General features: G+C 55.5%; 1 protein-coding gene across 9 annotated transcripts; it reads right to left on the bottom strand.

Annotated features, from left to right (window-relative positions):
* Positions 1-83: 83 nt before the first annotated feature.
* On the bottom strand, positions 84-27,549 carry LOC142930406 (serine/threonine-protein kinase Nek8-like). Of its 9 annotated transcripts, XR_012946357.1 has the most exons (16): positions 27,344-27,548; positions 24,842-25,047; positions 20,275-20,507; positions 19,070-19,201; positions 17,621-17,826; positions 16,905-16,981; positions 16,361-16,560; positions 15,547-15,694; positions 14,683-14,759; positions 12,946-13,063; positions 10,867-11,064; positions 10,023-10,192; positions 9,228-9,511; positions 3,875-3,968; positions 3,053-3,133; positions 84-115 (listed from the first exon to the last, which is right to left on the bottom strand). XR_012946357.1 is itself a non-coding variant. In XM_076072754.1 (15 exons), exons 1-15 carry the CDS (start codon positions 27,388-27,390, stop codon positions 3,963-3,965), a joined length of 2,199 nt encoding a protein of 732 aa, XP_075928869.1. In that variant the 5' UTR covers positions 27,391-27,548; the 3' UTR covers positions 3,875-3,962. The 9 variants fall into 9 exon arrangements, 5 of the variants coding, with proteins under 5 accessions (XP_075928869.1, XP_075928867.1, XP_075928868.1 ...); XM_076072754.1 differs by lacking the exons at positions 84-115; positions 3,053-3,133 and adding an exon at positions 8,271-8,367; XR_012946360.1 differs by lacking the exons at positions 84-115; positions 3,053-3,133 and having other exon boundaries at positions 3,897-3,968; positions 9,228-9,386; positions 27,344-27,547.

Below are 27,549 nucleotides of genomic sequence, written 5' to 3'. Positions count from 1 at the left end.
CCCGGCTGCGCGCACCAGCTGGCCCAGGCGGAAGATCGGGCAGTAGGGGGCGGCCGTGGCGCTGTAGCGGCAGCGCTTCAGGTAGTCCGCCTCGGCGCGCTCCAGCACGTTACGCCTGGCACGCCGGACACACGGGTGGACACGGGTGGACACGGGGGCACACGGAGACGAGGGCAGGGTGAGGGTGTACCGTGAGTGCCTGGTGCGGAGTGTAACCATTAACACTGGGGGAGACAAAGGCGGCCGGGCGTGGTGCTGGCCACGCCTCATCGAGGGTGCCGTGCCGGCCGTCGCTAGCAGCACTTGCCCCCAACAGTCCGTGAAGGCTACACGGGGGATCTTTGCCTTTGTTATATATCACCAGACAAGAGGCTCCTCTGGCGCTCCCTCGAGTCACGTGGAGGTGGCAGTGACAGTGACGGAGCAGTTGCTGTACCGCACCACTGTGCCGTGCAGTACAGGTGTGTGTGTGTGTGTAGTACAGGTGTGTGTGTGTGTATAGTACAGGTGTGTGTGTGTGTGCAGTACAGGTGTGTGTGTGTGTGTGTGCAGTGTGTGTGTGTGCAGTACAGGTGTGTGTGTGCAGTACAGGTGTGTGTGTAGTACAGGTGTGTGTGTGTGCAGTACAGGTGTGTGTGTGCAGTACAGGTGTGTGTGTGTGCAGTACAGGTGTGTGTGCAGTACAGGTGTGTGTGTGTAGTACAGGTGTGTGTGTGTGCAGTACAGGTGTGTGTGTGTGCAGTACAGGTGTGTGTGTGTGCAGTACAGGTGTGTGTGTGCAGTACAGGTGTGTGCGTGTGGAGTACAGGTGTGTGTGTGTGTGCAGTACAGGTGTGTGTGTGTGTGCAGTACAGGTGTGTGTGTGCGTGCAGTACAGGTGTGTGTGTGTGCGTGCAGTACAGGTGTGTGTGTGTGCGTGTGGAGTACAGGTGTGTGTGCGTGCGTGGAGTACAGGTGTGTGTGCGTGCAGTACAGGTGTGTGTGCGTGCAGTACAGGTGTGTGTGCAGTGTGTGTGTGTGCAGTAAAGGTGTTTGTGTGTCTGATGGAGGTGTGTGTGTGCAAAATGCAGGTGGGTGTGTATGTGCAGTACAGGTGTGTGTGATGTAGGTGTGTGTGATGTAGGTGTGTGTGATGGAGGTGTGTGTGTGTGATGTAGGTGTGTGCGATGTAGGTCTGTGTGTGTGTGATGGAGGCCTTAATAGGTGCTCGCTTACCATCGCTTGCATTCTACTACTGAATTTTGAAGATCACATTGACTATATTGGTAAAAAGACAAAAATAAAAATTGGTTTTCTGTATCGACACAAGCACTGCTTCCCCCCAATGTTCCGTTTGGAATTGATAAAAGCTACCATACTGCCTCTACTTGACTACTGTGACATCGTGTATAAATCAGCCTCAAGTACTGTACTGAAGAAGCTTGATTCCATCTATCACTCGGCCTTAAGATTTACATTGAACTGCCCATATAGGACTCACCACTATGATTTCTACATTGGGTCAAACTTAACATCTCGTAATGTTCGACGGCTTGTGCACCAGATCTTATTTATTCACGATGTACTTACAAAAAAATCCGCAGACTACCTACTGGATCTCCTCTCTGTTTCAAAGAACAAATTTGACCTCAGGTCTTCGCTCATTTACCAGCTTCACATTCCCTATTGGCGTACAAAAACTGCAACTTGAATCGCTACCAATGAGATCTTCTCTCAAAACTGCTCTAGAGGAGTTGTACACCCCTTGCTGCCACTGCTATTCATTGGCGTAAAATAAAATAAAATGTTTCGCTCCGGATGACGCTGCAAAGTATTATCTGTATTTTGATTTAGCGTGCTGATCTTAAAGGTGCATTGCAAAATTTGATACTCCGACTGATGCTTCTGTTGTTGTGGAGTAACTCATGCAGCCAGCTATGGCTCTAGGATTTGGTGTTACATGTTATTTACGTAGTTTATTGTAAAAATTCGGTCACAGTCCCTATGATCACTGTTACGTTGCAATTATGGCTTTATTTTTTGGTGATTTTCGAAAACGTTTTTTTGGGTTGGACATGTTTGTTTTGTTGTAGTACGGAGTTAGACTGATGGCCTTAATCTAAGTTTTATTGTGGCTGTTGTTTGACTTGCATCCCACTGGGATTTTTTTTTGCACAGCGTTGGTGTACGGTGCTTTTTTTCAGGAATATTTTGCCGTTTTTGTCATGGATTTTCTGTTTGCACAGTCACATGGTCACTTTAAGATGTTTTCTTGTTCGTGTTTAGGTTTTTTTTTGTTGTGGTTGCACCCGATTCAATAGCCGAATGGCTCACAGGGCTATACCAAAATAAATAAACTGAAAAAAACAAAAAAAACCATGTATGTATGTATATGTGCATGTATGTGTATATGTGTGTGTGTTAAACTTCCTTCGCACTGTACGTAGCCAACTGTGCTAATCGGGAGTTGCGGGGGAAGGACAACAAACTGAACACAAATCATATTCTTAGTTCTTTCGGTAAAGTCACGTTGAAGGGAAGCAACAAAATAATAAAATATATAGCAATATAAAAATAATTATATATAGTATTATTTTGTTGTTTCCCTTCAACGTGACTTTACCGAAATAACTAAGAATATGAATTACTGCAGTCACGAAAGCTTTAAATCAAAATTGAACACAAATCAGTTCTAAATAAATGAGTTTGTCAATCTCGATGATGATTTAAAAGTGCACCGCTCCAGTGCCTTCCTGGTAGGGGAGTGAAGAGCGTTCCAGATAGCCGCAGAAGCGTATCTGAAAGCGTGCAATGCAGTGACCGCACGTACAATCACACGTAGGACGACTCAGCCCCAGGTGAATACCTGGTGCGGTGTGTAAACATCGCCACTGGGGAGACAAAGGCGGTCGGGCGTGGTGCTGGCCACTCACCCCCTCGTGCGCCGTTCCGGCCTTCACAGGTGCGACTCGCTAACAGCACTTGCCCCTACAGTCTGTTAAGGCTATTTGGGGCAGCTTTGTCTTTGTGCATATATACGTGCGTGTATATATGCGTGTGTCGAATGTCTCACTTGCTGAAGTCAAACTTGGGGAACCTGATTGTGTTCTTGATGAAGACTGTGAAATTCTCAGCCCCGGCGAGCACCGGCCTCCTGGACAGACGCGGAGAGAGCGGGGACGACGCTTGCTCGTAACCACACACGAGTTCACAGAACCTCCTCGCTGGGGCTACGCATCTCCTCCACACGAGACGACACTTCGTTGAGCTATCATTTGTGGGTGGCCAGGTCGCTTCTGAAAAAAATTGTTGATAATTTAGTTTAATCCATAATGCGTTTTTTTTGGGTTAGACCACGTAAAAAGTTTAGTTTAACCAGCCGACCCCGTTAAATACTTTCCTCAATCTACGCTTACGCCTCACTGTGTCCCCGAAGCGAACGGCAGTGAAAACCCACGAGGGATCCTCTCTGTAATCCCGCTGGCAGCAGCGAAGCTTCCTGCCTGACCCCTCTGCCGAGCCGCGTGGTTATTTTGTGTGGCGGCTTTCTCGCCGCGCTCCGAACCACCAAACCCCCCCCCCGAGTTCAGTTCTCTCTCGCAGCCAACGCCAGGTGACGGGCGTCTCAACCCATCCTGGGCCTTCCCCTAGGTCTACTCAGCCTTAAATGTATACCCGGTGCGGAGTGTAAACATCACCAACCCGGGGAGAGAGACAAACCGGGCGTGGTTACTGCCCACCACCCCGCTCGTGTGTTGTGCCGGCGGCCTTCACAGGTGCTGCGACTCGCTACTAACGGGGGATCCTTGCTGTGTGTAAAGGTGTTCATGCAGCTCTCCATACAGGTGCTCATACAGGTGTTCACGCAGGTGTGTGTGTGTGAGGTGCCCCTCACCGTGGGGCCGTGGCCTTCTCCACAGGGCACCAGGCTGAGATCTCACAGGTGCGTATGCCCGGGCTGTAAGGAACACAGCGACCGGTCCTTATACCTGGCAGGCAGAGGAGGACAGGTGAGCGGCTGTCTGTGTGAACAGGTGTGAGCGTGAACAGGTGTGTGGAGAGGGTGGCCACCGCTTTCACTGCACACCGAATCCGGAGAGATTTCTGAGTGCTACGTCGATCACAGCTGTGCGGAAGTCACGTAATGTAATACATGTGTTGAGGAGTTCCCGGCGACGACTCGGAGACGGCTTGAAGGTAAGGGCTTTCGCCAAAGGTTTATTAAGTGTATTACAATAGCACAAAGGGTGGGACAACTTCCCAGGGGTTAGGGGTCCTACACTAAGTCCTGGTCCAGCCCGGCTAGCTCCGGTCTCTCTCCCTCGAGTCGGATGGGGGCACTAGCCAACCCCACCGACCGGGAAGAGCAGCACCTCCTACGGCTACCAGCGGCTTCACTCCTGACTCTCGTCGATCCCTCTCTACCCCTGGTTCCCTCTCCACCCTTCTCACTCTACCCGTTCCCACAGTGACCCCGCTTTTGTCACGGGGTCCCCCTTAAATACTAGACGAGACATGACGTCAGCGAGCCCCCCAGCGTGCATGATGCCACGTTCCGTGACGTCATCGCACTGGACGGCACACATGACGTCACGTCCCCATTTTACTCCTCTACACATACAAACGTACACGACACCGGCAGCGTAAGTGCAATAAAACGGTGAAAGAGACGAAATGGAATGTTTGAGGGATGCCACACGCGAGACGCTCGGACGGCAACCGCCTGCTTTGTGATTCCCACAGCCTTCGGCAAATCCCTCACGGTCAACGTTGGCGTTCCCTTCGCCGACGTCATCACCACGTGAGGCTTCTCCACACCTTGAGCACGTGGCTCCTCGCTTGCCCCTCCCAGTTGACGCTGCCCCTCCGTGTTGGCGCTGCCCCTCCGTGTTGAAGCTGCCCCCCGTGTTGAAGCTGCCCCCCGTGTTGAAGCTGCCCCCCGTGTTGAAGCTGCCCCTCTGTATTGACGCTGCCCCTTCGCGTTGAAGTTGCCCCTTCGCGTTGACCCCTTGCCCACCGGATTCTCTGCGCTCGAGAAACTCGTGGGCTGGAGGAGAGGCCGAGGAGGATGGCCTCATGGTCTCGCGAGGCTGCATCAGATCGAGACTCGGGGATAGGAAGGGGGCTTGCTTGAGGAGCTTTGCCGGAAGGGACCCCTGGGGAAGGGGGCTTGCTTGAGGGGCTTTGCCAGAAGGGACCCCTGGGGAAGGGGGCTTGCTTGAGGGGCTTTGCCAGAAGGGACCCCTGGGGAAGGGGGCTTGCTATGGGGGCTTTGCCGGAAGGGACCCCTGGGGGTTGAGCGACCCAGAGTGGATGCTGCCGTCCGGGCGTGTGCTCCCACACTTGACTTGACCGTGGCCCTTTCCAACATTTACAAAGCCCAGTTTCCGCTTGGCTGGAGACCGTTTCCATGTTCGGTCCGCTTTGCCAGTGTGGCCTTTGTGGCGTTGCAGGGCTAATGAACTACGTTTGTTGCATTGCAGGGCAAGTGAACTACGTTTGTTGCGTTGCAGGGCTAATGAACTACGTTTGTTGCGTTGCAGGGCTAATGAACTACGTTTGTTGTGTTGCAGGGCTAATGAACTACGTTTGTTGCGTTGCAGGGCAAGTGAACTACCGAAGGATGCAAGCAACAGGAAGTACCTCCTCCGACTAAACAAAGCGCGCGGTGAGTGCGGCAGGTTGCATGGGACCGGGACTTTGTTCGGCTGCGTGCCAGACCGTGCCACAGGCAACTCAGTGGCTTGGCTGTCGAGTGTGCAGGCGGTGTAACTGCACCGGAGCCCACGGGACGGGGCGGCCCAGGGAGACCTCGGTTCTCCGTGCCGACCGTCGATTCAGCGGTGTCCAGGAACGGAGCACGTGTCAACGTTCTCACCGCTTCGCAATTTTAATTAGCGTTGACCTTGTTAGAGTGTTGCAGTGTTCAGTTTGTCGTCCTTGCCCCCGCACCTCCGATTAGCACGGTCGGCTACATGCGGTGTGAAAGAAGTTCCAACGTACGCGCGGTACAACACCTGAACCCCCACCCACCACCGCACCTTCGTGAGCCCGCGCTGAGCGGCGTGGTGGAAACGGTCCTCGCGAGTTTCGACGTGGAGCCCTTAACCCAGAACAGGGGCCCGTGGCAGGGCGGCCTCCCGCCGCACGCGTCCCCGTCGATGACCTTGGCGGGTGCCGCTCGACAGACGGCACCTTGCCCCGACCTTCGCCAAGACGGGTGGAGGCTGCCTCTGATTCTCGGGCGGGCGTCGTACAGGAGCGGTCTCGATCGTCCTGCACTACTCGTCCGGCGCGAGCGACATCGTCGGGGCCTGCTTCCACGCACAGCTGTTGAGCCTCGCTCTGCCGCGCGGGGCCACCGTGGAGGTGGCCGCGGAGCACCGGGACGGCTTCCTGCAGCTGCAGAGAGGCGAGTCGTAGCGGCCCTTATGCATAGCACGTGACAGTGGGGGCACTTTATTCCAGGCAAGGCCCCACTGAGCTGTCTAGCTGTTTTTTCACAAGTGACCTGGCCACAAATGATATGTGGGCTTATCATCATGATCATCATGTGGAGATTTCTCGCAGCCAACTACTCTAAATGCGTGGTGACGTTGATTCTAAATGTGGAGGGGAAAACCGGAGGGACCCGGAGATAAATCCACGCGCAGTGACCGCGGGGAGAGACGCAGGCTCCTTGGGGCCTCGTGTCAGTGGCGTTGTCTCCGAGCTCCAGCGTGCCGCTCGCAATCAGAAGGTTGCCAATAAAAAAAATTGCCATTTAAATTTCCATACTTGGCAGTAAGTCCCGAAATTCCGAAGACTCGCTCGGTGAGAGGGATTCTCTGGGTAAATGGCAATGAACCTGAGAGGTATGGCAAAAAGAGAAGTAATAAAAAATGGTGTTGTTCGGGAAGAATGGAAGGAACCGGAAAGAGAGGAAGACCTAACAGAGCGAATCTCATGACCACAAAATAAGAGATTGGTGCCAGATAGGTGTGGCCCTGCTTGACCATACTAGCACTACATGACAGAGAGGAAAATGGGAACAAATGACGAAACGTGCAGTGGACACCCGCGGGGCTATCTGCCCCATGGTTCTTGATGATGATGACGATGCGTGAAAAAATTGGCAACCAGTTTTTTTTACCTAACCCATCGGGCGGTTGCTAAATTTCAACCTTAAGAATCTCGATGTTTACTTTGGCTCTCGTTTCGTTTGCGCAGAAATAACCGCCGGCGACCCCTGCATGTCGGCGTCTCAAGATTTCGCGACGCGCCTCTTCCCAGAGGTGCTCGCCGGGCTGCGGAGCGCCGGCTGGGCCATCTCGGCAAGCCTCCTGCAGGCCGACGAGTGGCGGGCACAGTGGCACCAGTGCCACCAGAAGGCGCAGTGACGACGTCAAGAAGGGGGATTCGCGCGACATGAGAAAAAACGATTCAATTTGGGGCATCTGTTCCCGTGGGGAGAAATGTGGGGGGCTATAGGGAGTAGGAGGAGGGGGGGCTGTGTGGGGGAGCAGGAGGGGGGGGGCTGTGTGGGGAAGCAGTAGGAGGGGGGGTTGTGTGGGGGGGAGGGGTAAACCAATGTGCCACCCGTGTAGTATGTAAGTAATGCCCCACGCACGTAAATATAAATACAAATGTATTGACAATAAAAAATCGGAACGTTTTGTTCAGTGGCACAGTGAACTGTTCGTGATTTTGTATCACATCCCGCGACATATATCCCAGCACACATTTGATCATCCTAGCCCAACCTGGGGAGGAGCGGCGGTGCAGCGGTCGGCACGCTGAGTTCGGTGAGCGGAGTTCGATTCCTGGCCGCAGGCTGATATCCGTGGCGAGGGATATCTCACCACGTGGTCCTGCCCCACGCTTCACTAACCCACATTGACCAGTGTGGGGAGGTATGGTCAAACAACCCTCAAACATCAATGGAGAGGCCTTCCAGGAGGAGTTCTAGGTATAACCAAACTTGGTAATGTTAGTGACATTGAGGCAAGCAGTTTGGCAGTTAAGAACAAAGGTCAAAATTATTAAAATCACCCAGTAACATCAACAATGGGTGGATGGTCGATCCAGAGGCATCACAATGTTCAACATTGTGAGTGGAGCTTGGGCAAGCCACCGGCACCGCCGCCGCCGCCGCCGCCGCCGCGAGGAATTTGGGCGTTGACGCAGGACCGTCGGTCACGCCGACGCCGTGCCGGCAGCGGCGGCGGTGTCAGCGGCACTGTGAGGCACAGTGCACGGAGAGCAGCGTGTTGCCGTGCCGGCTGGACACGGAGGTGACCGCGTAGGGGAACCTCTCTTGGAGCTGCACGGGCCCAGGAACGCAGGCCTCGCCGTCGGTCCGGCCCAGCCTCCCCCGCGCGGCCTTCCCCCACGTGAACACTTGCCCTCCTGGCACGAGCACACGAGAGAATCACGCACGCGCGTGAGCACGGATCTGCACAGGTTATCATTGTGCAACGAAGTTAACTCGTGGTTTTTACGACACAAACGCGAGTCATCATGCGTGAACGCGCGTTGGCGCGGCTTGCGTGAAACTAAACCGGAGAGACGCACGCACGCACGAGCGGGGGATGTTTCAGCGAGACAAGGGAGCATTGCTTGAGTGCTCATCTCCATTGCCGGTGGTGGAAATTCCCCATTCCTACAGCGGTGGGCCCAGTCTGTGCAAAAAACAACAACCTCTGACTCCACACAAAGTGTTACTTAATTTATCACCACGGGAGTGACAATATTGATGATGGGGCGTCTGAGCCAAGTGCTCTGAGCAAAGAGGCCCCCACCCCCCCAGCATAAGGTGGTCATGGTTACAGACCTTTCACCATTCAACTGCTGGATGAGAGCCTCCCCCACACCGTGAGGGTTATTTCGCACTGGTCAGTGCGTGTTGGTGAAGGCGGGGAGTGCACAGACACACACAAAGATAACAGAGATCCCCCATATTAGGCCGGCACGACAGACGAGGTGGTGGGTGGCCAGCACCACCTCATGGCAACCTAGGAGAGGCCCAGGACCGGTTGAGATAATTGTCACCGGTGTTGGTGGCCGTGAGCGGAAAATGAACTTGTGTCTCTGGGTTCGTAATGCAGCGCACTCACTACACTACTGCTACACTACTGCTCCCCACACACGCACGTTCACACGCACGTTCACACGCGCACGTTCACGTGCGCGTTCACACACACGCACGTTCACACGCGCACGTTCACACGTGCACATGGCGGCGGCAGCAGCGGCACCGTCGTCGTCACCTTCGGCGACGGCCACGGTGAAGGCGTCGCCGCACGTGACCTGCACCACCTTCACCCCGCCGAGCCCGTCCACCGGCTGCGGCGCCCGGCTGCTCGTGCGAGCTCCCCCGCCAAGCTGCCCGTGCTGGTTGCTTCCAAACGTGTAGCACGTGCCCGTGTCTGCACGACGAGACGCGGCGAGATCGGCAAAGAATTTGCCAGGGCCGGTGACCGAAGAGAGGAAGACGGGGGGGTGCAGGGACAGGACGAGACAGACGGGGGAGATGGAGGCGGAGTGAGACGCCCTACACACGAGGCAAAGAGAGACGGGACAGACGGACACACCAGAGAGAGTGCGTCCTGGTGGATTACAAACGTGCCACGACTGACCGCGTCACGACTGACGACCGAGTCCGTCACAATGGCACGAGCGCTACGTGCAGAATTGCTCAGCTCGGTATTTTGAGGACGATGCACACGACGGAGGTGAAGGAGAGCGACGAAGACAAGGCAGACGGAGATTTAAGTATCTGATCAGCACGGTTGGCTACGTACAGTGCGAAAGAATGTCGACATACATCATGTTCGCCTTTTGGCGTCGTTCCCCGGTCTGACACTGGTGAGACTATGCCCTAACGAAGGCCGTCTCTGGTGTCGGCCAAATCAGTTTCAAAGACAACGCCACGTATAATTATCAGCGCGTGTTTTTGTTTGCACGTTCACAACAAGTACCGTGTGTGATTAATGCGGGAACTTGATTCCTTGCAAAAGGTTTATATTTGCTGTTCAAGCATCTGAACACAACTCGCGCCCCACCTGTGACGGCGGCAGAGTGAGCGGTGCCCAGCGCCACGTGGACCACCCGGGCACCGTCCAGCGGGCTGGACTGCACCGGCGAGAGCACCAGCGACTCCTCCGTCTGCTCCGCGGGGCACGCGGCGTCGTCGCCGTCGTGCGAGATCTTATCCAGGCCCAGTTTGTTGTACCTGCGGTTCGCGTCGGGCAGACGTAGAGGGGGCGGGGGGGGGGGCCAGGGGGGCATACGTCCCGGTGCAGTTGTCAACTCGGCCTCAAATGAGTACCTGGCATGGTGCGTAAACCATCGTCACTGGGGAGACAAAGGCGGCCGGGCGTGGCGCTGGCCACCCACCCCCTCGTGTGCCACAGTGCCGGCCTTCATAGGTGCTTGCTAACAGCTCTTGCCCCAAGTCTGTTAAGGCTACACGTGACGGGAAGGGGGGGAGATCATTTGTCTTTGTATGTAGGCGGTGGCTAGGAGATGTTAACTACCTCGCCTGGCATGCAGGAGCCTTGGGTTCGATTCCTGATGTCTGCTGCTGCTGTATATTTGCGCGTCTTTCTCTCACCGCGGTCGCGTGGATTTTTCTCCGGTTCCTGCGGGTTTTCCCTCCACATTTAGAAAAACGCGTTTAGAGTATTTGGCTCCATACATTTCTACATCGTATTAAGCCATTTTGTTACGCTATCATTTGTGGCCAGGTCACTTCTGACGAAGAGCTACATCGCTCAGTGGGCCTTACCTGGTAAAATAAAAAAATTGTTTGGTTTAATAGTTTTAGTTTCGTCCGTTGAACTTCTTTCGCACCGTACGTAGCCAATCGCGCTAATCGGAGGTGCGGGGGAAGGACGATAAACAAACCACAGAGGAGCAGTGGTAGAGAAATGAGACTTTGAACCCAGCTCGTACCGGTTGCTGCCGCAGGCCAGGAGCCTGCCGCTGGAGGTGACGTCATGGAGCAGTCGATGCCGCAGTGCGCGGTGCACGGCTCGTAGGGCGGAGGGACGGCCACCGGCTGCGGGCACAGGTGGAGCTCCTGATTGCCCAACCCGAGGCGCCCTGGGGGATTGGAGAGACACGCGCAGACGCATGGAGAGACAGAGATGCGCACGGAGAGACAGAGAGACGCACAGAGAGACAGACAGACACAGAGAGACACAGAGAGACAGAGAGACACACAGAGAGACAAAGAGACACAGAGACAGAGAGACACAGAGACGCACAGAGAGACAGAGAGACACAGAGAGACAGAGAGACACACAGAGACACACAGACAGAGAGACGCACAGAGAGACAGAGAGACACACAGAGAGACAGAGAGATGCACAGAGAGACAGAGAGACACAGAGAGACAGAGAGACGCACAGAGAGACAGAGAGATGCACAGAGACACACTGACAGAGAGGCGCACAGAGAGACGGAGAGACAGAGAGACACACAGAGAGACGGAGAGACGCACGAAGACGCCGAGAGATGCACACGGGGCTGAGTCCGCGTGCCGGTGTCGTTACGGAAAGTTTCGTGACATGTGTGGGTTTGTTTATTATAAATAAGCATTCATATTGAACTACAACTGACTTTTTTATTGTACCAGGCCCACTGAACTATATAGCGTCTTTGGCAGAAGTAACCTGGCCTATCACAAATGATAGCTCAACGATGTGGCTTGTCGTCATGTGGACATTTATAGCAGCAGCCAAATACTTTGAAATGCGTGGCGATGTTGATTATAAATGGGGAGCGAAAATCCGGAGGACCCGGAGAAAAATCAACACGACCACGGGCAGAGAGAGAGAGACGCAAAATCCAAATATACAGCAGCAGCAGGCGTCAGGGTTGGGATCGAACCCATGACCTCCTGCATACCAGGTGGGGGAGTTAACATCTCCTAGCCACTGTGGCACCCTACTTTGACGCCGGCAGCATTGCGGAACGTAACAAAGAATCGCTTCTTCGCATGTCTCGTGCGGCAACGCAATCCGTCGTGCGCGGAGGGAACGGCCCACGGAAGCGGACACTACAGAGCTGCCTCAGATTGGCTTCAAAGCAAAGGGAGTTCATGACATTGTGGCAATTTTTCTGCCAAAAGTGAGCAGCGATCGCCTCCATTCCTTCCCATCAGTGGCACCCGTCGGGGTGCAGAGCAAGTGACAAAAACAAACACAAGAGGTATTGTGGGTAGAGGGCGGGGTAATCAGGCGACGGGGGCGCGCACGAGCCGTCCCTGCCCCCGTGGGAAGGTGCCACGCGTAACGGACGACGGCAACGCGTGCGGAGGGCGGCACCGACGAGGAATTGCACGCGCCCACCGTGCGCACGAGAAAACTCAACGTATAGGCCTCGGCCCCCGTGGTTCCGTTGAAGAGTGGGGAGCTGTGCGGCGCGGCGTGCCGGGCGGACTGGTCGCCGTGCACGTGCCGGAGGAGGGGATGCAAAGCGGCTCTGTGGCAATGCGGGGGCTGACATCCACCCGAGGAACAACATCTCTACTTGGCTATATCTACGTCGTTAATGCATCCGGTGTTTTGGCTGTGGGAAGTCGCGTGAAATAGCGTTCGCTAAATAACAAAATTGTTCAAAGTTGAAGAGCGATGATGCCATCGGTGGACGACGCAGGAAGTGAGACGAGCGAATAATAAAAGCCGGGAAAAAAAACGAGACCCCCATTTGTCGTTCCACTGCTGGATGAGCGCCTCGCCAACGCCGAGAGGGGTGGTGGTAATAGTGGGGGTTATTGAGTATTTGGGCTGATATACATTGCCGCGTCATAATGATAATCCACTTTGTTGAGCTATCACATTTGTGGCGATGATGAAGTTGTGATAGCTAGGTCAGCTTCTGAAAAAACAGCTACATAGCTCAGTGGGGGGGCCTTACCTGGTAAAACTGAAAGAAAACCAGTTTACGAGTTCAGTTTTCGTGGGAGGTTGGAAGTCTTACCGTTGTCTCCTCTGCCCCAGGCAAACACCTCTTGCTCATTGCTCACCGCCAGGACGTGCGACATCCCGCAGGACATCTGGGTAATCTCGTAGCCCAGCAGCGCTTCCACAATCTTGGGCTGCCAACGACACAAAGAGTAATACCAAGAGCATTCGCTCGCACCCCACGTCACGTGTGTGTGTGTGTGCAGAGCTTCTATCGCACCATGACGTAGTGATGCGAGCGCTGATGTACGCTACGGCGGCGCTGACGCGGCGATGGAGCGGCGATGGCGATGACGAAGTTGGCTCCAGTCTCCTCGTCAGTCATCGTCGTCGGACTTGGACGACGAGGGGGTGCTCAACGCCTCCTCCTCCTCTATCTCCTCATAATCCTTCTACCTCCTCATCGGAGCCCTCACTACCGCTGCCCCACCCCCCCCCCCCCCCTCTCTCGTTGAGAGGCGCCGGGAGGAGGAACCACAGCCATGCGGTGTGAAGCCGATGTCAAGTCCCCCCCCTTCACACCAGAGCTCTGCCATCCCCTACATATGAAGGTGTCACTGGTCAATGAGCGAATGTTCATTATACACGTGGGAGCGAGGGGGGCAACACGATCACACGCGTCCGCACAGCGCTCGCTCAGCTCCATTGGCTTCCGGTTGCCGAACGAAAGCGTCGTTGTAAGTTGGCACCCATTACACACCAAGCGCTCGCCACAAATTAACCACAACACCTCACCGATCTCGTCAAGGAGCATAAACCACCATCAGCACGCCAACTCCGCTCATCCTCGCAGAGGCGGCGGCGGCTTCTGGCTGGCCATGGAACAAAGACGTCGGTGGTCGTCGCATCGCGCGCGGCGCTTTCAGACGCGCTTCTTCTGCGGACGTCTGGAACGTTCTTCCTTCCGACATTAGTAAGCGCACTGAGCGCTACGCACTTTTAAATCATCATCTAGATCAACAAACTAATTTCTTTAGAACTGCTTTTTGTGTTTAGTTTGTTGCCTTTCCCCCGCACCTCCAATTAGCCACGGTGGGGTAAGTACGGTGCGAAAGAAGTTCAACACACACCCGCACAGACGGAAGAGGTGGAGCCCACATTTGCTGAGCCGCCTTCTGACGAGGCACGGTTCTCGACACCTCGACACCCACGGGAAGGGAGTTCACAACATTTGGGCGATCCGCCAAACGTCGGCCCGAAGACCAGGAACTGGTTCCCGGCAAATGTTCAGGATCCATCCCCGAGCCTGAGCCAGTTCTTGCAACAGACGTAAAACGGCGCTGTTATTCCAGGTGGGCGAACTCCGTGCCGTCGGCACGCACTTGTCATGGGCCGGACCCAATAGGAGTGGTCCCATAAGAGTGCACAAAAACACCGTAACAGAGGTTTATTTTTTGGGTTAGGTCGCGTAAATATGAACGTGGTGTCGTTACACCCGCCACCACCCGCCACCACCCGCCACGGCCAATGAGTAAGGTTTGTCACGTCAACCAAGCATGGTGACACAGCCCGATGATGCTGGTGGTAATTATCAGCGAAACGTCACGGTACTCAAATTGTAAATGTTGTAGTGGGTTTACTCTCCAACACACTGGGCGTCCTGGACTAGCCACTCATTGTCATCCCATCATCTCGTCCACTGACGTCATCTTTCCAATCTCATCCCATCGCCGTAACAAATCCCATCATCCCATCCCATTTCTCTCAACCCATTATCCCATCATCATCATCATCCCACGATGCCCCACGGTACCTGTGCGACGTCGCTGTAGCTGCCGTGGCCAAGGCAGCCGCTGCTGCCGCTGCCGTAGGTCATGAGGATCCCCCTGTCTGGAAACAACGACACAGAAGGCCCGGGTTCGCACGGTGACAAGATGCAAAAGCTCGCAAGGGCACGAGACAACAACAACGACGACAACAACAACAACAACCAGCATCACTGCCTATGAAGGCCGGCACTGTGACACACGAGGGGGTGGGTGGCCAGCACCACGGCCGGCCACCTTTGTCTCCCCAGCGGCGATGTTTACTACACACCGCACCAGGTACTCATTTGAGGCTAAGTCGAACTAGGGGAGGCCTAGGACCAGTTCAGATAATCGTCACTGGTGGTGGCCGTGAGCAGGAATCGAACTCGGGTCGCCGGGTCCGCAGTGCAGTGTAGCGCTAACCGCTACGCTACCGCTCCCCACGCACACATTGACACACACGAACACACACTGACACACACGAACACACACTGACACACACGAGCACACAATGACACACGCGAACACACACGAGCACACACACGAACACACACACGAACACACACATGCACACACTGACACACACGAACACACACGACACACACGAGCACACAAACGAACACACACGAGCGCACACACAGGGACACACAGGGGGACACACGAACACACACGAACACACATGAACACACACGAACACACAGGGACACACACGAAAACACACGAACACACACGAACACACACATGAACACACACGAACACACGGTGACACACAGGGACACACAGGGACACACACACGGATACACACGGGGACACACATGAAGACACACATGAAGACACACATGAAGACACACATGAACACAGACGCGGACCGGTGAGGCATGCGGTGAAGAGGTCGCCGCAGGAGACGTGCTGAATGGTGACCCCGGACTGGCCCTCCAGGAAGCGCGACACGAGCTGGGGCTGGACGCTGCCAACCGAGCCGGGGAGGGCAGCGTCGCCCACCGTGCCCGGAGAGGCCTGCACGCACGCAGACCGCGGGGCAGCGGGGAGTGGGCAGCGGGGAATGGGGAGTGGGCAGGGTGCAGCGGGCAGGGTGCAGCGGGCAGGGTGCAGCAGGTAGCAGACAGTGGGGAGGATGGAAGAGCTGAGTGACACGGTGCTCACAGCGATCCACTCTTAGGGTGGAGAGACTCGGCTCATGATCATCGTCGTCGTCATCAGCCTTATCACTGTTAACGTCATCGGGGTCATCGCCATCATCACAATCATCACCATTATTAAATCATCACCATCTTCGGCATCGTCACAATCACCAAAATCATCATCATCGCCATCATCATCGCCATCATCACAATCATCACCATCATCACCATCATCGCCATCATCATCATCGCCATCATCATAATAAAGATGAAGAAGCCTGGCGTGAAGCTGTGTGACCCCACGTTTCCGGGTCGTCCCGCGCGGGCGTGAATAAATATTGTGATTGCGACACCTCGTTCTGCACAGAGACAGCTGCAACCGGGGCCCCCAGCCCCCCACCCACGGGGAGCAACTGCAGCAGAGCGCCTTGATGACGACGATGACGACGACGACGACGACGATGCGATGGCGAGGCACGCGGAGGTGCTCTGGACAATTCAAGCAAGCTTAAGTCTTCGGTGAGTTCCACGTTGTGCTCACCTCCCAGACGATGAGCCTGCCGCTGCGCGTGACGCCGGCCCTCTGCGTGCGCCCCACCGCCACCTGCAGCACCTCCGTGTTGGGCATGGCCAGCTTGACGGGCGCCAGCGTCCCGCTGCCCCACATGTAGACGGAGGAGAGCGGCGGGGGGGCAGCCCCTGCCCTGCCGGTGCTCCCGGCCGGCGCTCCGTCCCCGGACACTGGCGCCGTCGGCCGGGACGCGGAGACGGAGGGGGAGATTTGATTGGTTGCTCGCACCCAGACCAGTCCGGGTTGCTCACGACGTTACTCACGACGCGTAAAAATATAAACGTTGTGTCGTTCAACCCGCCACCGCCCGACACGGCCAACCGGTAAGGGTTGTCACGTACGCAGAACGTGCCAATTCGTCACGAGTGCGGCACTAGCCGGTCGTGTGCTGGAGAGCCAAGCCACAACGCAACATTCATCCCAGGGCCTTGCAATAATCTTGAGCCAATCGGCTCCCGCACAGAGGGGGCGAAGGGAGTGCGGTTGAACGATGGGCGAGCGTGAAGATACTCACGCGGGAAGCGGGGGCGACACACTTGCCTCGCCCTGCCCTGTGCGTCCAGCGACAGCAGCATCATCGGCTTTTCCATCCTGCAATCGACATCGCCAGTACGATTTAAATAAAAACAATTTTTTTTTACAAATACAAAAAAACCCGTGACCAAAACTAACGGAGAGGGAGGAGCAATCGCGTGGTGACGACGGTTCCCGTGCGCAGGAAACCCGCTTGGGGAGCCTTCGTCCAGCAGTGGATTGATCATGGCTAATGATGGTGACGATGACGACGACAAATCCTATTCCTTAACATGGGAGCTGGATGGGAGTGAACGGGGAGGTGAGGAGGGGGAGATGACTGAACGTGGTGGAGGGCGCCACGGTGGCTGGGAGATGTTAACGAACACACCTGCTGTACAGATCTTCTTTCTCAGAAGCTTCCTGGATATCACAAATGATAGCTCAACAAAGTGGCTTATCGTCAAGTAGACATTTCTAGCAGCCAAATACTCCAAACGCGCGGTGATGTTGATTCTAAATGTGGAGGGTAAAAGCCGGAGGACCCGGAGAAAAATCCACGGGACCACGGGGAGAGGGAGAGACACGCAAACTCCAAATATACAGCAGCAGCAGGCGTCAGGGTCGGGATCGAACCCACGACCTCCTGTCTATCAGGCGAGGTAGTCAACATCTCCTAGCCACGGTGGATCGAGCTCGGGCTCGCCGGACACAAACCTGGCGGGCACCCGGCCGATGTCCATGTAGAGGCGGATCATGGCGCTCATGCACACGGGGTGAGACAGCACCTCGCTCAGCTGCGGCCTCTTGCTGGGGTCCAGGTTGAGCAGGCTGACCACCAGCTGGCGCAGCTCCCCGCTGTAGCGGTCCGAGACGGGGGCGAAGTTGCCACTCATGATCTTCAGCACCAGCGCCGGCAGATTCTGCCGGCAGAGCGGCGCCCCCGCCGGCCACGTAAGCGCCGGACGACTCTGACCCCCCCACTCCGTGTACCCCCCACACCTTGTACCCCCCACACCTTGTACCCCCCCACCTTGTACCCCCCCACTCCTTGTACCCCCCCACCTTGTACCCCCCCACCTTGTACCCCCCACACCTTGTACCCCCCCACACCTTGTACCCCCCCACCTTGTACCCCCCCACTCCTTGTACCCCCCCACCTTGTACCCCCCCACTCCTTGTACCCCCCCACACCTTGTACCCCCCCACACCTTGTACCCCCCCACACCTTGTACCCCCCCACCTTGTACCCCCCCACTCCTTGTACCTCCCACACCTTGTACCCCCCCACACCTTGTACCCCCCCACACCTTGTACCCCCCACACCTTGTACCCCCCCACCTTGTACCCCCCCACTCCTTGTACCCCCCCACTCCTTGTACCCCCCCACCTTGTACCCCCCCACCTTGTACCCCCCACACCTTGTACCCCCCCACACCTTGTACCCCCCACACCTTGTACCCCCCCACACCTTGTACCCCCCCACTCCTTGTACCCCCCCACCTTGTACCCCCCCACTCCTTGTACCCCCCCACTCCTTGTACCCCCCCACCTTGTACCCCCCCACCTTGTACCCCCCCCACCTTGTACCCCCACACCTTGTACCCCCCCACCTTGTACCCCCCCACCTTGTACCCCCCCACCTTGTACCCCCCCACACCTTGTACCCCCCCACCTTGTACCCCCCCACCTTGTACCCCCCCACCTTGTACCCCCCACCTTGTATCCGCTCGTGCGTCCGAGCCGCTCCCAGCGTGGGAGGTCGGCACGGCACCGCGTGGCTTTTCCCACCGGCTGATAACCAGAAACCGAGCCGTGCCACGATGCAACGACGTCCCGCGCCCGTCAACAAAGCTTGCTTGCTCTTTCCACACTCCGGTGTGCGGACACAAACCCAAATCGGTGTGGCGCATTCGTCCGCGACAACTCAACTCGCTCGGCTCCGTCGCGTGGCGGAGGGCATAGCTCAAAATGTTGGCTTGAACCTACGCGGCGATACAACCTCCGATGAGCACGGTTGGCTACGTACGGCGCGAAAGAAGTTCAACGTACGTACACACGCGCGCACGTACAAGAGAGGCGAACGATGACTCGCTTCCGAACTCGTTACCAAACGAACGCGCGGAGGGGACACGTCGGGGGGGGGGGGGGAGCCGGGTGGCTCACCTCGGCCTCGAACGCCCTCTTGAGGCTCGCCAGCTCGTACAGGATGCAGCCCAGGGCCCATATGTCACTCTTCTGGTTGTAGGGTTTACCCTCGCACAGCTCCGGGGAGATGTAGCACGGGGTGCCCACCACCTGCAGGCCAACGAATCACCCACGGGTTAAAGGCAGTTGGCTAACACAGCCAATTACTTACTTGGCTATCACAAATGATAGGTCAACAAAGTGGCTTATCACGTGGAAATGTATAGCAGCAGCCAAACTCTATAAACGCGTGGTGATGTTGCTTCTAAATGTGGAGGGAAAACCAGAGGACCCAGAGAATAATCCATGCGGCCATGGGGAGAACGTGCAAACTTCAAATATACAGCAGTAGGAGTCAGGGTCGGGAACGAACCCACGACCTCCTGCATACCAGGCGAGGTAGTTAACATCTCCTAGCCACCGTGGCGCCCCGAGAGAAACCAGATAAGATGGGCCAAGACCATGGAGGGCATAAAAAACCGTGCTCGCTACAATTTCTGAATAGTTATCATAATTATAATTCCGCCTTTCCAAACTCTGTCATTTAAATTTTTTTTAAAGTTATTATTACGAGCAACAACATTGGAGCGAGCACGCATATTCCACTTGTTGCAAGAATTAATTCTCCATTTGAGCCCGGCGGCTGCCCTGGTGAGTACAAGTGTGTGTACGGATCGTGGATACGCACCCGTCTGCGGACGTCAAAGATCCTGCGAGGTTATTTAAAAAAAAAACAGAACGCCACACGTGTGTGCGGTGACGTCACGGTCAAAATGGGATAACACGGCTCGCACGTGAGACTCCACGAGGAACGACGCCGCAGAATCAGACCGGGGGGGGGGGCGAGAATTGCTGCATGATTTTACTTTTATTATAATTTCTCCAAGTGGACGCGGGCCGCCTGGCGTGCGATGGGTACAGCCCATTGGGCTCCGTGCATTGAGCCCCCTTTGTCCACGTACCGCACGGACACGGCCAACGCCTCGTCCCTTACCCACCAGTCGCCAGATCGACCCTCCGGCCACGTGACTCGGTGGGGGTGCGACCGTTGACGATTCCTTCCTCACATCGCCGATGGAGGACGATCGATGATGACGATTTCACCCCCCCACCCCACCCACCCACCCACCTCTTCCTCACCGGGAAGCGAACCGGAACGATTCCGACGCGCCGCGGCCGCTCACCGTGTACGCCTTGCTCTTGCTGCTCAGGATCTTGGAGATGCCGAAGTCGCCGATCTTGACGACCGTCTGCCGCTTGTCCAGCAGGATGTTGTGCGTCTTAAGGTCGCGGTGCAGGATGTGGTTCGAGTGGACGTGGTGCAGCGCCAGGGCGATCTGCACGAAGAAGTGCAGGATGGTGTCCTCGTCCAGCAGCGAGCCGCCCCGCTTCTGGATGTACTCGGCGAGGGTGCCCCCTGCGCCCCGCCACCACGGAGACAAAGGTTCCCCACCGCGTACGAATGTAGTACGAATGTAGTACGTATGTTGTACGTATGTTGTACGTATATCGTGTGTGGGGAGCGGTAGAGCAGCGGTTAGCTACGAACCCGGGTGACCCAAGTTCGATTCTCGCTCACGGCCACCAACAGCAGTGCCAAAATATCTTAACCGGTCCTGGGCCTCCCCCAGGTCGACTCGGCCTCAAATGAGTACCTGGTGCGGTGTGTAGTAAACATCGCCACTGGGGAGGCAAAGGCGGTCGGGCGTGGTGCTGGCCACCCACCCCCTCGTGTGCCGTGCCGACCTTCATAGGTGCTACTCGCTAACAGCACTTGCCCTAACAGTCTGTGCAGGCTATACAGGGGAAATTTGTCTTTGTTGTCTGCTGTGTGTTTGTTGTATGTTGAACTTCTTTCGCACCGTACGTAGCCAACCGTGCGAATTGGAGGTGTGAGGGAAAGACAACAACCTCAACACAACAAGCAGTTCTAAAGATAAAAGAGTTACCAATGTAGTATAGTGGTGTAGTGTAATATATAGCATTGTGTACACCATGGAAGTCCAGTTTACACTGGAAGTCCAGTTTCCCATGGGAATACATTCCATTCTAGATTTAAAGTTTCGTGACTGCAAGGATCCATACTCTTTGGTTCTATTCGGTTGTTTTTTACGTGACTTTACCGAATAGAACCAAAGAGCATGGGAATACAGTTTACCATGGGAATACAGTTCACAGTGGGAGTCCAGTTTACCATGGAAGTCTAGTTTACCATGGGAATCCAGTTTACCATGAAAGTCCAGTTTACCATGGGCACGGGTGGGCAACCTGGGGCTCCTTAAAGGACATGCGCTTAGTGAGGACGTTATTTATTTATGAATGACCACTGCCATCTCGTATTCACCACCACCACCACCACCACAGTGCGTTGTGTGGCTCCTGAAACATTGACATTTGTTTGACCGAATTCGAAAACAATGGCTCCTCTTGTTGTTGTTGTGGTTGTTGTTGTGGTTGTTGTTGTTGTTGTGGTTGTTGTGGTCGTTGTTGTTTTGGCGGCGCGAGCAACCCGCCGCAGGGCTGCACTGCTCCGCTGGGATCTACGTGCCCTGCACGGGGAGCAGGCAGTCCCCCTTCCTGAACACCCTTCCATTCCTCTCTCAAAACCTCACCTCCTCTTCTCCGTTACCGCCCAAACCTCTTCCTCCCTCCCCTCCACTCCTCCCCGTCCCTCCCCTTCACCCTTCCGCGACCCCCAAGCACCCCGCTAATGGCTGCCACTCCTTTCCTCAATCCTCAACTCACCCCCCCCGGGCCATCTTTAAAGCCGTTCCATTCTGTCACCGTCCATCCACAAGCTCGGGCCAAGCGCCGTGAGCGAAGGCGCTCTCCACGCAAATAAATTAGCGTAGATGATGTGCAACTTTCTTTGCAGACGGGATATGCTCAGAAAACAACGTTGAACATTCAAATTCCTCACACCCTGGTCTACAAATCACTTCGTGGTCTTGCCCCACCGTATCGTGCCATGCTTGTGTCCATCGATGTTGTCGCCTTCTCGCCCTCCCACGTGCTCAATCCACGTTGTCTCTCTCTGTTCCTCCTCCTGGTGCTCAATCCACGTTGTCTCTCTCTCTGTTCCTCCTCCTGGTGCTCAATCCACGTTGTCTCTCTCTCTGTTCCTCCTCCTCCTGGTGCTCAATCCACGCCGTCTCTCTCTCTGTTCCTCCTCCTGGTGCTCAATCCACGCCGTCTCTCTCTCTGTTCCTCCTCCTGGTGCTCAATCCACGCCGTCTCTCTGTTCCTCCTCTTGGTGCTCAATCCACGTTGTCTCTCTCTGTTCCTTCTCCTGGTGCTCAATCCACGCCGTCTCTCTCTGTTCCTCCTCCTGGTGCTCAATCCACGCCGTCTCTCTCTCTGTTCCTCCTCCTGGTGCTCAATCCACGCCGTCTCTCTGTTCCTCCTCCTGGTGCTCAATCCACGCCGTCTCTCTGTTCCTCCTCCTGGTGCTCAATCCACGTTGTCTCTCTCTGTTCCTCCTCCTGGTGCTCAATCCACGTTGTCTCTCTCTCTGTTCCTCCTCCTGGTGCTCAATCCACATTGTCTCTCTCTGTTCCTTCTCCTGGTGCTCAATCCACGCCGTCTCTCTCTCTGTTCCTCCTCCTGGTGCTCAATCCACGTTGTCTCTCTCTGTTCCTCCTCCTGGTGCCCAATCCACGCCGTCTCTCTCTCTGTTCCTCCTCCTCCTGGTGCTCAATCCACGCCGTCCCTCTCTCTGTTCCTCCTCCTGGTGCTCAATCCACGTTGTCTCTCTCTGTTCCTCCTCCTGGTGCTCAATCCACGTTGTCTCTCTCTCTGTTCCTCCTCCTGGTGCTCAATCCACGTTGTCTCTCTCTCTGTTCCTCCTCCTCCTGGTGCTCAATCCACGCCGTCTCTCTCTCTGTTCCTCCTCCTGGTGCTCAATCCACGCCGTCTCTCTGTTCCTCCTCCTGGTGCTCAATCCACGCCGTCTCTCTGTTCCTCCTCCTGGTGCTCAATCCACGTTGTCTCTCTCTGTTCCTCCTCCTGGTGCTCAATCCACGTTGTCTCTCTCTCTGTTCCTCCTCCTGGTGCTCAATCCACATTGTCTCTCTCTGTTCCTTCTCCTGGTGCTCAATCCACGCCGTCTCTCTCTCTGTTCCTCCTCCTGGTGCTCAATCCACGTTGTCTCTCTCTGTTCCTCCTCCTGGTGCCCAATCCACGCCGTCTCTCTCTCTGTTCCTCCTCCTCCTGGTGCTCAATCCACGCCGTCCCTCTCTCTGTTCCTCCTCCTGGTGCTCAATCCACGTTGTCTCTCTCTGTTCCTCCTCCTGGTGCTCAATCCACGTTGTCTCTCTCTCTGTTCCTCCTCCTGGTGCTCAATCCACGCCGTCTCTCTGTTCCTCCTCTTGGTGCTCAATCCACGTTGTCTCTCTCTGTTCCTTCTCCTGGTGCTCAATCCACGCCGTCTCTCTGTTCCTCCTCCTAGTGCTCAATCCACGCCGTCTCTCTCTCTGTTCCTCCTCCTGGTGCTCAATCCACGCCGTCTCTCTGTTCCTCCTCCTGGTGCTCAATCCAAGCCGTCTCTCTGTTCCTCCTCCTGGTGCTCAATACACGTTGTCTCTCTCTGTTCCTCCTCCTGGTGCTCAATCCACGTTGTCTCTCTCTCTGTTCCTCCTCCTGGTGCTCAATCCACATTGTCTCTCTCTGTTCCTTCTCCTGGTGCTCAATCCACGCCGTCTCTCTCTCTGTTCCTCCTCCTGGTGCTCAATCCACGTTGTCTCTCTCTGTTCCTCCTCCTGGTGCCCAATCCACGCCGTCTCTCTCTGTTCCTCCTCCTCCTGGTGCTCAATCCACGCCGTCCCTCTCTCTGTTCCTCCTCCTGGTGCTCAATCCACGTTGTCTCTCTCTGTTCCTCCTCCTGGTGCTCAATCCACGCCGTCTCTCTGTTCCTCCTCCTGGTGCTCAATCCACGTTGTCTCTCTCTGTTCCTCCTCCTGGTGCTCAATCCACGTTGTCTCTCTCTCTGTTCCTCCTCCTGGTGCTCAATCCACATTGTCTCTCTCTGTTCCTTCTCCTGGTGCTCAATCCACGCCGTCTCTCTCTCTGTTCCTCCTCCTGGTGCTCAATCCACGTTGTCTCTCTCTGTTCCTCCTCCTGGTGCCCAATCCACGCCGTCTCTCTCTCTGTTCCTCCTCCTCCTGGTGCTCAATCCACGCCGTCCCTCTCTCTGTTCCTCCTCCTGGTGCTCAATCCACGTTGTCTCTCTCTGTTCCTCCTCCTGGTGCTCAATCCACGCCGTCTCTCTCTCTTCTCGCCCTCCCCTTCCCTAGAACAAACCTTCCCCTCCACATCAAGCGGTCACCTTCTCTCACTAAGTTTCCGCTCCTCACTCACTGTTACCCCGAGCTCACCCCACGACCCCACCCTTAATCTCCCCCTCATAACCACCACCGTTACCGTTCCCTCTTCACATTCTCATTACACGGCTACCACTCAGTAACCCCATTCATTAGATCCATTCATCATCAATTCCGTTTCCACCGATTCCAGCAATCGCGGATTCGCCCCCATCGCTTCCACTCATCTATTTCACTCAGCGCCACCGTCACACCAAACGTTGTGCCGCTGTTACTTCCTTGCAAAGCTCCGGCGTGTAAAGGCGCTATCCAAATTATTTTACGATAAAATCTAACTTGCGTGTCAGACTACCCACAACAATCACAGCGACGACGACAACAACAACAACACTACCAACAGTACCACGGCGTCGCCACGACAACAAGGCCTCACCGGGCGTGTACTCCATGGCGATCATGAGGGCTTTGTCCGCCAGGAAGTTCTCAAAGTACTTGATGACGTTGGGGTGGCTGAGCAGCTTGAGGACCTGGCACTCGTTCTGCGCCGCCTGCCGCTCGTCACGGCTCATCTGCTCCACGGGGATCTGCTTGAGTATCACCTGCTTGGACTCGTCCCTCCGCAAGCACAGGTGGACGATCCTGGGACGGTGGGGCGGGGGAGTGGAGAGGAGGGGGAAGGAGGCGGGGGGAGGAGGTAGGAGGGAGGAGGAGGAGGGGCAGGAGGAAGAGGCAGGAGGAAGAGGCAGGAGGAAGGACGGGATAGGAGGGAGGAGGAGGAGGGGGACACAAGAGCATGCCGGGGGTGACGCAGGGCCGGACCGAGCTGAGATTTAAAACTTTCGTGCCTGCTGGAATTCATTTTCTTGGTTCCTTCGGTAAAGTCACGGGGATAGAAAACAAAAAGATAAAAGCAAAAACCCCACGACGTTTCAGGTCGCAACACAAGCAGTCTTCATCCGCCTGATGCAGACCGCTTGTGTTGCTACTTATTATTATTATTACTACTTCATCCGCCTGATGCAGACCGCTTGTGTTGCTACTTTTTATTATTACTACTACTTCATCCGCCTGTTGTTGTCAAGGAGCGTCACGAACAGGCAGCGTCACATGGCGCTCCGCTCGTCACCCTCGCAGCAGCGGCTTCTGGCTGCTAAGCAACGTCCCGCGGCGCTTTCAGATGCGCGACTTCTGCAGCCGTCTGGAACGCTCTCGCGTCCGACGTGAGGAAGAAGCCACTGGGCGCTGCGATGCATTTTTATAGAGCAGCTTCCACGAGCAGCTTCCACGAAGCCGTTCGTGGTCCACCATAAACTGCAGCCACTGCACAAACCATGGCAGCAGTAGATGCGGTTACCCCTGATGATGCACAAATGGATACGATTACAAACTCCCTCCAGTAGCGGTGGCGCCTGTGGTCATCCGGAGCAGAGGCCGTGGTACAGCGCGTGACGACGCAACGCCCCTAGCCACCGAGGAGAGATCATCACGGCGACGACGACGATGATGCTGCTGCACGACCACTCCACCACTACTCAGCTACTCACGACGCGGCGAACACAGCAACCAGAGCGAACACAGCAACCAGAGCGACTACAGCAACCAGAGCGACCATAGCAACCAGAGCGACCATAGCAACCAGAGCAACCATAGCAACCAGAGCAACCATAGCAACCAGAGCAACCATAGCAACCAGAGCAACCATAGCAACCAGAGCGAACACAGCAACCAGAGCAACCATAGCAACCAGAGCGAACACAGCAACCAGAGCGAACATAGCAACCAGAGCAACCATATCAACCAGAGCAACCATAGCAACCAGAGCAACCATAGCAACCAGAGCAACCATAGCAACCAGAGCGAACACAGCAACCAGAGCGAACACAGCAACCAGAGCAACCATAGCAACCAGAGCGAACACAGCAACCAGAGCAACCATAGCAACCAGAGCGAACACAGCAACCAGAGCGACCATAGCAACCAGAGCGAACACAGCAACCAGAGCGAACACAACAACCAGAGCAACCATAGCAACCAGAGCAACCATAGCAACCAGAGCGAACACAGCAACCAGAGCGACCATAGCAACCAGAGCGACCATAGCAACCAGAGCAACCATAGCAACCAGAGCGACCATAGCAACCAGAGAGGCACCGCTAGCTCACACCACATACCTGTAACCAACCCTAACGTCGACTCGCTCTCGTACGCACATTACTCACTCACACACTCACACACACACTCACACACATACACACACACTCACTCACACACTCACTCACACACTCACTCAAACACTCACACACACACTCACACACATACACACACACATACATACACACACACTCACATACACACACTCACATACTCACTCACATACTCACACACTCACTCACACACATACACACACACTCACTCACACACTCACACACATACACACACACACAAACTCACATACACACTCACTCACACACTCACACACATACACACACTCACACACATACTCACATACACACTCACACACTCACTCACACACATATACACACACATACTCACACACTTACACACACACTCAACAACAACAACCGCCATTCGCCACTAAGTGGCGATGACGTCACCACGACGCTTGTGCCAGGCTATGTGCACCTTGAGGCCACGTGAAGTGTCCAACGCCCGCTGGCAGGAGGTCACGGGGCAGACCCAGGTGCCACGGGTCGGCTGACTCAGTCACTCACACACTCACATACTCACACACATACACACACACTCACATACTCACACACATACTCACTCACACATACACACACACATACTCACTCACACACACATACACACACACTCACATACTCACACACACTCACTCACATACTCACATACTCACACACTCATTCACATACTCACACACTCACATACTCACACTCACAAGTCGCTCACTCACCCGAAGGCTCCTCTGCCTACGACTTTTATTTTCTCGTATTTATCCATCGCGGAGTCGAGCAGAGACAGCGAGGAGAGAGGAGGGAGCCGAGAGGGAGCCAGGAGGGAGGAGGGAGGGACGAGGGAGCCAGGAGGAGGGAGCGAGGATTTTGGTTCTCTCGCGACCACGGCCGCCTGCTCGCACGCCACTTCCGGGTAGGTGAGCTG

The sequence above is a fragment of the Petromyzon marinus genome, chromosome 38 (assembly GCF_048934315.1).
Source record: "Petromyzon marinus isolate PM22_M1 ecotype Great Lakes invasive population chromosome 38, UKy_Petmar_22M1.pri1.0, whole genome shotgun sequence".
NCBI lineage: Eukaryota > Metazoa > Chordata > Hyperoartia > Petromyzontiformes > Petromyzontidae > Petromyzon > Petromyzon marinus.
This window is presented reverse-complemented; position numbering and strand designations above follow the sequence as displayed.

Excerpts from the sequence above, each read along its gene's own strand:
- LOC142930406 (XM_076072752.1), bottom strand. The coding sequence starts at position 27,390 with ATGGATAAATACGAGAAAATAAAAGTCGTAGGCAGAGGAGCCTTCGG. Across the intron at positions 17,827-19,069 it reads AGAGGGCGTTCGAGGCCGAG|AATCTGCCGGCGCTGGTGCT; the intron begins GTGAGCCACCCG and ends CTCTGCCGGCAG. Across the intron at positions 16,561-16,904 it reads GTGTCGCCCCCGCTTCCCGC|TGTCCGGGGACGGAGCGCCG; the intron begins GTGAGTATCTTC and ends CGACGGCGCCAG.